At 36.6% G+C, this 13970-nt stretch overlaps 1 protein-coding gene across 20 annotated transcripts in view; it reads right to left on the reverse strand.

The window, feature by feature from the left end:
* Nucleotides 1–7016: 7016 nt before the first annotated feature.
* Nucleotides 7017–13970, reverse strand: part of STARD13 (StAR related lipid transfer domain containing 13) — a 750665-nt gene continuing 743711 nt past the window's right edge. For all 20 annotated transcript variants that reach the window (XM_072616415.1, XM_072616414.1, XM_072616416.1 and 17 more), the window contains 2 exons: nt 11802–11978; nt 7017–9397 (listed from right to left, as the gene is read on the reverse strand). In XM_072616415.1, coding sequence (XP_072472516.1) covers nt 9280–9397; nt 11802–11978 — 295 coding nt within the window. In that variant the 3' untranslated portion in view covers nt 7017–9279. The remainder of the gene's footprint in view (nt 9398–11801; nt 11979–13970) is intronic.

The following is a 13970-nucleotide window of genomic DNA, read 5'->3' on the forward strand; positions in this document are numbered from 1 at the left end:
CAATGAGGAGAAGAAGGCTTTAAAAAGCAGAATAATCCAAATGGAAAAGGAAGTTCAAAAGCTCACTGAAGAATATAGTTCTTTAAAAATGAGAGTGGAGCTGAGGAAAGCTAATGACTTTATGATAAACCAAGAAATTATAAAACAAAACCAAAAGAATGAAAAAATAGAAGATAATGTGAAATATCTCATTGGAAAAACAACTGACCTGGAAAACAGATCCATGAGAGACAGTTTAAAAATTATGGGACTATCTGAAAGCCAGGATCAAAAAAAGAGCCTAGACATCATCTTTCATGAAATTATCAAGGAAAACTGCCCCAATATTCTAGAACCAGAGGGCAAAATAAATATTGAAAGAATCCACCAATCACCTCCTGAAAGAGATCTGAAAAGAGAAACTCCTAGGTGTATTGTGGCCAAATTTCAGAGTTCCTAAGTCAGGGAGAAAATATTGCAAGCAGCTAGAAAGAAAAATTCGAGTATTATGGATATATAATCAGGATAACACAGGATCTGGCAGTTTCTACATTAAGGGATCACAGGGCTTGGAACAGGATATTCCGGAAGTCAAAGGAACTGGGATTAAAACCAAGAATCACCTACCCAGCAAAACTGAGTATAATACTTCAAGGGAAAAAATGGCTATTCAATGATATAGAGGACTTTCAAGCATTCTTGATGAAAAGACTAGAACTGAATAGAAAATTTGGCTTTCAAACACAAGAATCAAGAGAAGAATGAAAAGGTAAACAGGAAAGAGAAATCATAAAGGATTTCCTAAAGCTGAACTGTTTACATTCCTACATGAAAAGATAATATTTGTAACTTTTGAGACTTTTCTCAGTATTTGGGTAGGTGGAGGGATTATACACACACACATACACACACACACACACACACACACACATAGACAGAGAACACAGGTTTAGTTGAATCAGAAGGGATGATATCTATAAAAAATAAAATTAAGGGGTGAGAGAGGAATATATATTGGGAGGAGAAAGGAAGAAATGGAATGGGGCAAATTATCATTCATAAAAGACATAAGAAAAAATCTTTTTCAAAGGAGGAGAAAAGGGAGGAGGTGAGAGGGGAAAAGTGAAGCTTACTCTCTTCACATATGGCTTAAGGAAGGAAAAACAAGCTCACTAAATTTGGTATGAAAATCTATCTTACACTACAGGAAAATGTTTACTGATTAATTGACCATTTTTTTTCTTTGTGAGGCAGTTAGGGTTAAATGATTTGCCTAGGGTCACATAGCTAGTGTGTGTCAGTTGGCTAAGGCTGAATTTGAATGCAGGTCCTCCTGACTCCAGGGCCAGTGCTCTATACACTGTGTGACCTAGCTGCCCTGATTAATTGATTCTGAAGTACACATGCCAAGGATCCATGATTTTCTCAGTTTCTGGTGTTGGAACTCCCTCTCTGTCCAGTCTCTTTTGTTTTCTCCTCTACATCACTTTCTTCTATTCATATTGCTTTTGCTGGCTCAGAATTTTTATATTTCTGACTTTCATGCAGCATTATTTCCTTCACCTGGTCAAATCGTCAGCCCTGCTAATGAGTCAAAGAGTAAAAAAAAGCATTCCATAAGATTCTCCACCTTCCCCCTAATAGTACCAGTTTGTATGGATAGTGCATATAAGATTAAAAAGAGAGGTTAAGTGACTTTTGCCTGAGGTCAAATAGGAAGGCAACTCAGTCATAGTTTTCCTTAAACACTGCTGGGGGCAGCCAAAAGAAGGGGCAAGTTGACTGAGTAAAATTTCTGTAGAGGTAATTAAAGATTGCCAGAGAGTAGGAAGAAATCTGATGCACAATTACACAACTAGTAACATGTTGGATTCTAGTCATTAACAGCAATTACCACCAGTCAAAATCCAGTATAGTCCCTTCAGCTAATGAAGGGAAAAAGAAGGGAATAAGCGTTTATATAGCACCTGCTATATTCCAGACACCATGCCAAACACTTCACAAATTTTATTTCATTTGATCCTCACAACAGTCCTGGGAAGAAGGTGCTATTATTATCTCCATCTTACAGTTGAAGAAACAGGCCAAAAAAGGTTAAGTTAATTGTCCAGAGTCAATAAGTGTTTGAAGTTACATTTAAATTCAGAGGTTTGTGATTGCAGGCCCAGTACCCTGTTCAGTGCACCACCAAATGGCATTAGAAAAAAAATACAAATACAAACGGTACTAGTGATACAAATAGCATCCACAGACCCATCTTCTGCTTGCCCACTCACTAGATGGGCCTCTGCTGGAGACAGGACAGGCCTGGAGTCTGGACAGCCTGGAGTCTGTGTTGCTCAGTCTGCATGACTTACAGCATCACCTTGAATGATATAGTTCATGTTTCTGCATGGCATCTAGATTCTGTAACACAGGGATGTCAATGCCTTTGTTTGTTCAGTACTCTAAAAACTTTGAATGAAAATGACAAAATATTCTTTTTTCCTCTCTTCTCCAAAAAAGGAGACATTGCCTGTTTTCCTATTCAATTCCATTAAGCTACAATTTTTGTTGTATAATACAAATGTTTGGAAATGGAATCCTTGTTTTCTTCAAACATACCATCCTTCCTGCTATGCAGCATGAAATGCTGCGTCTCCAACATCTCCAACCCACTTCTTTGTGGAGAGGGGAGGTCCTAGCTGTTACACACTGCATCTGTTTTTGGAAATTTTCATATCTATTGATCAGTTGTGCTGATTTTTTTCCTCACTAAATAAAAAATACATGTCATATGGTATGGCTCACTGGGAGAGGATGAGGCAAAAATTGGTATAACTATGATGATATAAGAAATAAAAGATGTCCATAAAAATTTATTTTCAAGTCTCTCCTATAACACTGAATCCTGGGAGATATACTCATCAGTCAATTAGGAAACAGATTTTTGTGGGTCTGTTTTGACTATTCTCTATGACCCTGGGCAAGACAGCCTTTCCCAGTTTCAGTTTTGTCATCTATAAATTTTATAAAATGAAATCTTTATGAACTAAAAAATCTCTGAGGTCCCTTCCAGCTCTAGCTCTATGACCCCTACAAAACCTTGATCATCCTAGTTCCCATCAATTTCCCACAGTCTCTGAATCCTGTAGACACATATTATGACATACAACTAAGTAATTTCATTCAATATGTTTTCATAATTTGTCAAATTATCTTGCCAGCTAGGTTTCAAGCTCTTTGAAGGCAAGAGCTATGGCATATATAGAAATATAAAACAGAAGGTATGAATTTCAATGACACACTCCTGTATTAGCTATTTTGTTAGCTCAGGCAGGAATCATGTACACAAGGCATAGGAAGGCATTATGAAGTATTAGAAAAGAGATTTACTGGACAAAAATAGTATTAAAAACAAAATATCATATTAATGTTAAATATGAAATATCATCAAATGAAGTGAAAATATAAACTAGTATGTATAAATTTTAGGGCAGAAGGAAATTAGGGGAGGAGAGAACCAGACTGTGCTATAAGGAAAGGGGTGGAAGAGAAGGCAGACAAGAGGTTAGTGCAAGGATCAAAGCAGAAGAAGGCTAGTATCAGCCAGATTCTAGATCAAGGATTCCTGCCCCCAATGGGTGTTGGAAAGATTTCAGAATCCATGAACTTGGATGGGAAAAAATTGCATCTTACTTTATGATTCTGAGGAGTCCAAAGGCTTCATCAGATTGCTTAAGAAGTCTATGAAACAAAAAAGGTTCTGAATCTTGCTTTAGAACCTGAAAGCTCATTAGGACAGGATAAATACCCCTTTGCTTCTAGGAGCTCTGGCCATCCACTTTATAGTCTCTTGATTCTTTCAAGTCCTGTCTAGATGAATTTGGGGACAATCCATTCTGATCTCCCTACCTTGCCCAGTCATCACACAAGGACTAAATCATCAAGTAACAAGGCATGTTATGGTAGAAAGAATACTAGAGCTAGAAGGCCTGTTATGAGGCTCAGGTTCTGTCGCTACTCTCTTCTTTTTGGGTAAATCATTTGACTTGCATTTATTCTGGTAAGGTGAGTGGTTTCATTCTAGTTCTAAATCTCCAGGATTTTAAGGGCACAGCTTGAGGGCTGTGGTGATCTCAAGGCCCCATCTTCTTAGTGATGGACATCTAAGATTCTTTTAATAATGGATGAATCCTTTTATAATATAATTATGACATACAAAATAACATATCTGCTTATGCACATTGCAACACACATCAGACTAAAGTCAATAAATTGATCAGTCAACAGAGAGGGAGCCTGAGGATCCTGAAGACACTCTTCTCAAGGTCGTCCAGGATGGGCAACTATGGGCAACTGACTGTGGATACATAGATAAAAATCCTTCCCACTATTTACTGGTAATGGTGCCATTGAGTTGACCGATATTGATTCTCACATGATTTATGATGATTTTTTTGTTTTTTTTTAAAGTGGTCAATACTGCCTTCATAAAAGGGCTTCATTCCCAGACGTTTTTTAATCAAGGTGTGGCTGTATTTTTGTATCCCTCACTTACTATATACCAGTAAGCATATTGATTAAGTGATAACCTCTTCTTTCTATCTTGGGAAATCTAGGAAGAGCCAAAAGAAAACCCACAACCTGGTGCTATTGTGATGTATATAATAGGCAGAACATTTACAAGTTCTCCAAAACATTCTTATTTTTGATATAAAAGGAGGTATCTGCATTTTTCAGAATGTTCTAATTTAAGGGGGATGCCAGATTTTGCTAAATCATCTTGACTAATAAAGCAGTAATAATGTTGGTGCAAATAGATAATTTTTTTAAGTGACCATTTTAAAAGGTCATTTAAATTACCATTTTTCACTTTGGAATTCATTGTAATTTTTTGCAACATATTTATTCCCAACCATTCCTAACCATTCTAGTTATATTTTCCATAGGGCAATATTAGTATTATTTAGCATAAAATGAAGCATGTACCAACTGGAGATCAAGATGAGGTGGCCAAGTGTTGCAAAACATGTAAGCCTAAAATTAAATATGATTTTAAAATAATCTGCAGGACTAAATAATCTTCATGAACAATGGACAACTTTAACACAGTGTGAGCTGTTCAAAATTTCAGTTCTTCATTGGTCTTTGTTTGTTTTACAACGTCACAAAGCTAAATACTTCTCTCACTGATCTTTTTACAGTGTGCAAACCATCAATGTGAAATATTTGATGGGTTGGGAAACAAATAGCAATTCAACTTGGGTCACTTGGTCCAGTAGTGGAAATTGTAAAGAGGCAAATTTAGGTAGGCTCTAAGGAAAAATACCTTCACAATTACAGCAATCCAAAGTGAGATAGGTCAACTCACTGAAGGTCTGTAAGCAAAGGTAGTACCAACACTTGTTGGGTATTTTCAGAGAGAATTCTCTTGAAGCACTCTATAAGACCAGATGTCTTATATGCCCTTCCCACTTAGATTTGGTGATTCTCCCAGCTCTGCAAGTCAGGAGGAGCATAATCTGGCTTTCATTTGTTTCTTGGGATCATCAACTCTGCTCTAAAAATAAGACAGGCATTGAAAACAAAATATGAGTAAATCTGATGGATGGGGGATAAAAGAGATTACTCAGTGTGGAATGGCATTATCCTCATGTATTTTCCGGGGAAAAATGTGACCAAATTCTATATGGCAAGGTGTTGAGATGCTACTTTATTACAGTTACTGAAATTGAGCTTGAGTAACATTATCAGCATTTCCAGGATGGTGATTTGGTAAGTGGACAGTGTGGCAATGGGTAGGGGCATAGATTTATAGCCAGAAGGGACCAGAGAGGTAATTTTGCTTAACTTTGCCAGTTTTACAGGTGAGGAGGTCTAAAGTGGTTAAAATGATTTGACCAACATCACACAGGTCTCCTGACTCCATATCTGGTGATTTTTATTCTTTGTCCCTTCTTCTTTTCATTAATCTGAAATGGAACAACACAGCAGAGAAATACTGTTCTTGTAATGAATTGTATGCTTGTTGTTTAAGAACCAACTAGTTATATTTGGAGAAACTCATCATCCAGCAAAATAGAAGCACCTTGAGGGTAGGGGTTTTTTTTTTTTATCACCATGATGGATAGGTGCTTACTAAACTTTATTCTCAATTTGCTAATATGAGGCAGTGTAATCAAGTGTATAGAATTGTCCTTCAAGCTGGGAAGACTTGGATTCAAGTCCTGTTTCTGGGCAAGTGAATTAACTTTTCACTGGACTAGGTGACTCTCTAAGTTGCAGAGAACATGCTTAAATAGAACGTTACAAAGAGTTTCCTTATCTGGTAATGACCTACATCAATGAAACCACAGATCTAGTCCCTCGCCTAATTCAATTATATGTTGAATTGAACTGAATCACTAGAATATTTGGCCACCAGGCAATGATAATTTATTTTTGTCCACAGCAACTTTAGGAAGATTGTTTTTGAGGCAAAAAAGGACTATGGTCTTCAATGAAATAAAGACTTCTTAAAGTTCCTATATAACAAAAGCACACAAGGCATGTTATATAAAAAATAGGGTAGAAACCTGCAAATCATATGTAGAGTCTCTTCTATCGTCTAAGTGTTGTCTTGAATAAATTTATTCATCAAGTTATAATTTTCTTTTCATATAAAGGAGATTAAATTTAGGTGAACATTCACCTTAATAAGACACGCTATGCATATTTTTTTTTAAATTTGAGATATTTTTTAAAGAGATTGCTCTACCCTAAGCACAAGAATCAAAATATGGTGGAAAAATCCTCACCCAAGACTTCAGTGCATCATATAAAACATTTTCAGAGCTTTTTTATGACTATTTGGTACCAGTGACAATAGTGGTAGTCCCTGTTTTGGAGAATACATCATTTGATTGTGTGATGTTGGTCAAATCAAATATTCCTTTGAATATATCATTTGAATTTCATGTGAAGCAATCTTAAAGAAAAATCTGTGATCATGAAACAGAGTTTCCCGTTCAGTCATACAACATAAAAACCAACATGGATCACAAAGTAAGGGGAGATTCTTTGCATATATAAATTTATTTGACTTGGCAATTATTTATTTACAATTTTTGATTGATACCAACTGAGGTAAAAATATACATGAGGTATAAATATGAATATAACATTAAAAATGCAATGATCATACTGTATTCCCAATGGCAAGATAACAATGAACAAAATACTGTATAGTGTTTGACACAAGCTTAATGCACAGTTTTTTAAAAAGGTGTGGCATGTTGCTAGGCAGTTTAGAGATGTAATGAGAATGTGGTAATTAGGTAATTCCAAAAGGCGGACCATCAAGAATAAGCTTTTCTGGTCCCCTTCTGATGGCCACTCTATTAATTATCCTCCAGATGATGCTTGACTTCTTTTTCTTGCTATATTCTGCCACTGTTTGCATGTTTTTCTTTTTTGTCCCTACTGATGAAACATGTCCAGTAACTGGTTTGAAGTCAGATAACATTTATTTTGATGCACACAAAGGGACGATATGGAAAGTGAAATTTCATGTGTTCTGGCAGAAACTAGTTTGCTTGGCTGCTGGAGCATGGCCCAAATGGCAGGAGCACATTATGGGCTTTCTTCTGATGCATAGGGTACAAGATACCCAGTGCCATTGTGCAATTTTTAAAAAAGCTATTTTTTAATAACTGCCTTCACACCCGGTAAAAATAATAATAATGCAGCAATGGTTTCTTTGCAAGTAACTGAAGCAATTCAGTACTCACACCTCTAATACTTTTAATCTCCTCTACAGAATGCTTGCACATTGCTGACAGCAGAAAACAACATAAATGCATGTAATGCAAGCAGATTCAAAACACTAGAAGTCAGTAAATGAAGCTTTTACTACACCACCAATTGCTGGATGACTTGCTGTAAGAAAAATCTAACTGAATCCAAATATTAATAAAATTCCTCTTCATACACCATTGGCTGAATGCATTTAAAAAACAAACATATAAACCCAAAGAAAAACCAGTGGCAATTGGTTTTGGGTAGTCTTCTGATTAGTCTATACAGCAATAAATAAGGTTGGGGCAAATACTTAGGTAGCTTGAGTTGACTAATGAAGAAACATGATATTAATAAACTCATATATTTTTCTAAAACTAATTTAGGAGTATATTTTTGGTTTTATGTTAATTAAAAACCCACTCTTTCAATTGTAAAACTTCAATGAACTATATTTTTTAAAAGTATTATATGTAATAAAATATGAATTCCCTGAAAGTGTAATGGTCCAGTACTCCTGAAAGGCCATTATTTCTCTTAAATTGGTGTCATTGTTAAGAAATCAGTGCAATATATCGGTAAGAAAATGTTAATTAGCTGTGACCAAAAATTCTATTAGTCAAATTGAATTTATGAAAATTATGAAATGTCTCTATGAAAGCTTTAGAAAAAGTGTAGGCTCTTTTCTACTTGAAGTATTAAAAAAGCTATAATATTTATCTCTAAACCTGGGTGGGAACACTGCTTCTGTTTCTATTATAAAGTAAATACTTTACCATGAGCTAGAACAGTCATCAACATCTTACAGATCCCTGAACAAAGGTCAATGTACATAGGTGCTCATTGGCTACTTTTTACATTCCAGTCCCATAATGGCTAATTACTTGTCAAGAGCTACTTTGTTTTAATGGAAACTATTATTTTTTACCTATTGCAGCCAACTCTCCACTTAAATATATAAATATTTTTATTAATATGAACTGATGGTCTGCATAGAAGAGAACGACTGAAATTATTTTCCTTTGGTTAGGGGTCTTTTGGTTAAATATCACAATGGGCTACATATGTCTTGTCTTAGGGCTGCTAATAGTGGATCATTGCTCAGTCTCTTGCATTGAGAAGATCCAATAAGTAAGGGTCAAAATGATGTGGGGTTTTCCTGTTCCAAACACTCAATTATAGATATATATAATATATATATAATTACTATACATATATACAGTATATAGAGATATACACAAATATGTACATATTCTACATAGTTTATTTACAATTTAAAATATGCTTCGTAGAAGCGCTTAAATAGCAAAATTAGGCAATGCACAAATAATAATCTTTAATTTTAAGTAAGAGAGATAAAAGCTCTGATAAAAGAATATCTATTACATTAGTGATGAGGACATCTTCAGAAGACAACCTTGCAGAGAAGTCTCTGCCCTCTGGTACTTTCCAGTCACTTTTCAGCGCTTCCATGTTGAACACTTTCCAAGTCTTTCTCTCTCTTTCCTAAGTTTCTTTCTCTTCCTTTTTTGCCCAGTCATTTCAGATTTTAGTTTCTGGACCCTCAGCAATAATAGGTTGAAAAGAGTTTCTTATTCTGGCTACTTCAGCAGCACAAAGATGTCCAAAGCCTTTGTTGTACCACTCTGGGGAGTGACCTCTGGTGGGGGAAGGGGGGAAACAGAAAAAGACTTAAAAACAAATCAGAATTATCCATCATTGTTCATGATGGCTGTTCTTATATTTCTTTCCAACACATTTGCTTAAAAAATCAGAGGGCTACCTCAGGTTTACGAATATTTGCTTCTTATTAACATGAGATGTAGCAGAAGGAGCAATACCCCTGAAGTTAGACACCTCTGGGTTTGAATGTAGGCTCTTAAACTAGTCCTTGGGTCCTGGGCAATTACAGGAGAAGCTGTCTTGTGGCACCATGGAGAGAGAACTGCACTTAAGAGTTAGGAAAACCTGAGTTCATAACCTGTTTCATATACTTACTAGCTCTTAGACCCAGGGCAAGTCACTTAATGTTTCTTAGATCCAGTTTCCTCCTCTGTAAAATGGGGATAATAATAGCGCCTCACCTCACAGGTTGTTAGGGGGAATCAAATGAGACAATATTTGCCAAAGCACTTTTCAAATCTCAAAGTACTATAGCTATTGTTACCATGATTATCAGATCACCGATTTAGAGCTAGAAGGGATTGTAGAGGCTCCTCATTTCCCAGATGAAGAAACAGGTTCAGAGAGATTAAATGATTTGCCCAGAGTCACACTGCTGGTAAGAATCTGATGCGGGGGAGCGGAGCCAAGATGGCAGAGTAGAAAGATGCATATACTCTAGCACTTCCTCCATAGCCCACAAAACACCTGTAAAAAATGACTCTCAACAAATTCTAGAGCAGCAGAAGCCACAGAACAACAGAATGAAAGAGCAAAAAGGAACCTGGAAGGCTGACAGGAAAGGGTTATCCCATGGGATGCTGAGCGGAGCAGAGTCCAGCTCTGGCCATGCGGCACTGGGAGGAACAGGACCTGAATAGACCTCGGGGACAGAGTTCCCAGCAGGGAGGGTCCCAGATACCTCAACCCACAAGCGCCAAAGAAAGCTTCAAAGGTCAGTGTGGGAGGGCTTTCCGAGCAGGGGAAAGGGGACTGGGATTCCTGATGGCAGCAACAGCAGAGTGCAGGCAACTACAGTGGCTTGGAAGCAACCTGGGTCCATTGTCCAGGCAGTTCAGCTTAAAGCCTCAGGAGTTAGGGAACAGCTGCTCTAAAAAACCTCAGCCCTCAGTGATGGCCCCACCCCCACCCAAAGTGGGGGTGGGAGTGTTGGGTGGGGAGCAGGATCTAGCAGCTGAGTCTAATCTCAGCCTTGAACACTATACTGGGGAGAGAAGGGGCAATAGGACTATCCTCTTGACAAAGGATTCAGAAGTCAAGTAACTGGCTGGGAAAATGCCAAAAAAAAAAAAAAAGGGAAAAAAATAGGAATCTGACATGGGATTTGAACCCAGGTCTTCCTGACTCCAGGTCCAGCAGTCTATCAAATACTGTATGCTGACTCTCTAACTTAATATCTTTAATTGCTCTCCCTGCCTCTAGTTTCTAAGGTTTGGCTTCTATGACCACAAGATGAGGATGCTACAATTTACAATAGCTACTTCACATGGTCAGGGTGAAGAAAGTGCTTTACACACTTCAGAGTGCTCAGTCTGTCATCACATACCTAGAAAATGCCTTTTTTGGTTAAGAAGTCTGGATGACTCTGTCCTTTTCAATCAATAAGCATTTAAGTGCCTATTATGTGCCAGGAACTGTGCTAAATAAAAAGAGGCAAAAGACAATTCCTGCCACTCAAGGAACTTACAACCTAATTAATGGGGTAGACAACATCCAAACAAATGTTTACAAAGGTAAAAATATACAGAATAAATAGGAAATAATTAATAGAGGGTAAAGTTTTGCCCAACCTCCCTGTAGAAGGTGTGATTTTAGTTGGGACTTAAAGGAAGTCAGTGGGGTCAGTAGTCAGAGCATAGGAGGGAGAGTATTCCAGGCATGGGGCACAGCCAGAGAAAAGACCAGAAGCCAAAAGATGGAGTTTTTTGAAAATGATACCAATTCCTTCAGAGCAAAAGGAAATGTTGCATTCAATATCCATCATTTACCAAGAAAAACACCATGCTGTGTAGTGCCACGAAAGTCTTAAAAAACTTCACTGGATTTAAGTGAATTGGTTTCTCAGAGAAGGAGGAAAGGAGAGGCAGTGGGCTGGGACAAATGATTCTCTGTAAAGCCCAACGTAGATAGATGGTAGATCAGAAATGGAACGAGACACAAAACAGAAGAAAAGCAAAGGAAAGAAAAGGTAAAATTTGGTGAGAGGTGGGAGAAGAGAGTTAAGAGGAATCAAATATAACAGCAGAGAAGGGTAATTATGAAAATAATATGGTAGGATGGGGTGAGGGACAAAGGATTGAGCTCTGGTAGCTTCACTGTGTGAGTTAATTCTGACATCATTCGAAGCTCTGTTCAGTTTGCTCCAGGAATGATATACTCACTTGAGGTCAATCCTGCAGATGTGAGTCAGCCTGGACTTGCCAGAGCCACAAGGTTCTATTAGATACTGAGAATCCATCACAAAAGCTCGTACACCACCCATCAAATGAGCTTCTTCATGCTCTACAGAAATAGACACCAGAGTGCACATTCCCTTTGGCAAATCAGTCTTCCAGGTCCTGAGTAAAACAACAATAGACACTGTAGTTCAAGATATGAAAGAGAAAGCAAAACCAAATATCAAGCCAAGGTTTGCTGTTCTATTTTATTGTCTAAAACGACAACAACAAAAACTCCTAGAAATACACAGATATCCATATTTTCATGCAGGAATTTATAGGAAGCAAAAACTTTTTTCTACTAGTTTGTTAGGTATGTGGGTTAATTCTCTTCTTATCTCAAGTCTTTCATTTACCCATTGAGAAAGCAAGCAGTATGGTATGGTATTGATTTTACATGTGAAGTCATGCATAACATTTCCACATTAGCCATGTTACAAAAAAAGCAAGAAAAATAACTCAAGTGACAAAAAATAAGGTTCAATCCACACTCCAAGTTCATTAGCTCTCTCTGGCAAACAGCATTTTTCATCATGAGTCCTTTAGAATTGTCTTGGATCACAACTTGCTCAGCCATTCTCCAATTGATAGGCATCCTCTAAATTTCCAATTCTTTTCTACCACAAAAAAAAGCTGCTCTAAATATTTTTTGTATATACAGGTCTTTTTCCTTTTTCTTTGATCTTTTTGGATACAGATGGAGTAGTGGTATTACTGGGTCAATGGATAAAACATGCACAGTTGTAAAGCCTTTTGGGCATAGTTCCAAATTATTCTCCAGAATAGTGTGTGCATTAGTGTACCTATTCTTCCACATTCCCTCCAGCATTTGTCATTTTCCTTTCCTGTTGTGTTAGCCAATCTGATACATGTGAGGTGACTTTATTAGTGATTGTGAACATTTTTATGTAGCTATTGATAATTTTAATTTTTTTCTGAAAAGGGCCTCATTTATATCCTTTGACCAGTTATCAATTGAGGAATGGCTCTTATTATTTATAAATATGGCTTACTTTCCTATATATTTGAGAAATGAGAACTTTATTAGAGAAATGATATAATTTTTTTATCCTGCTTTCCTTCTAATTTTGGCTACATTGGTTTTGTTTGTTCAAATCCTTTTTGATTTCTTGTAATCAAAATAATCCATTTTGTCTCCTATGATCCTATTGCTTGTTTAGTCATGAACTCTTCCCTTAGCCACAAAACCAACATATACATTTTTCCATGCTCCCCTAATTTGTTTATGGTATTACCCTTCATGTCTAAATCATGTACCCATTTTGATTTTATCTTGGTATAAGCTGTGAGATGTTGATCTATGTCTTGTTTCCACCAGACTACTTTTTCTAAGCAGTTTTTGTCAGATACTGACTTTTTGCCCCCAAACCTTGGATCTTTGGGTTTATCAAACACTAGTTTACTACTATTATTTATGTCTGTGTATTGTGTACCTGCACTATTCCACTGATCAAACACTCTGTTTCTTAGCCAGTATCAGACTATTTGCATGATTACTGTTTTGGAATATAGTTTGAAATCTGGTACTTTCAGGCTGCCTGCCTTCGCATTTTTTACTCACTGATTCCCTTGATATTCTTGATCTTTTGTTCTTCCAAATGAACTGTTATTTATTTTTTTCTGGCTGTATAAGATAATTTTTTGGTAGTCTGGTATGCCACTATATAAGTATACTAACTTGGGCAGAATTATCTTTTTTATTATTATTATTATATTTGCTTGGCCTACCCATGAGAAATTGACATTTTTCCAACTATTTTGATCTCTCTTCATGTAAAGTGTTTTGCAATTGTGTTCATCTAAGTTGCTGTGTGTGTCTTGACAGAGGGTATTTTATTACTATCTGCAATTATTTTCAATGGAATTTCTTTTTATTTCTTCCATTGGGATTTTGTTGGTAATAAACAAATGTTGACATTTTATGTGGGTTTATTTTATATCCTGCAAATTTGCTTAAGTTTTTCATTGTTTCAACTGAAGTGTTTTAGTTGATTCTCTAGGGTTTTCTAAGCATACCTTCAACATCATCTGCAAAGAGTGATAGTTTTGTTTACTTGTGGCTTATTCTTATTCTTTAAAATTCTTTTTCTT

This window comes from Notamacropus eugenii, chromosome 5 (assembly GCF_028372415.1).
Source record: "Notamacropus eugenii isolate mMacEug1 chromosome 5, mMacEug1.pri_v2, whole genome shotgun sequence".
Classification (NCBI taxonomy): domain Eukaryota; kingdom Metazoa; phylum Chordata; class Mammalia; order Diprotodontia; family Macropodidae; genus Notamacropus; species Notamacropus eugenii.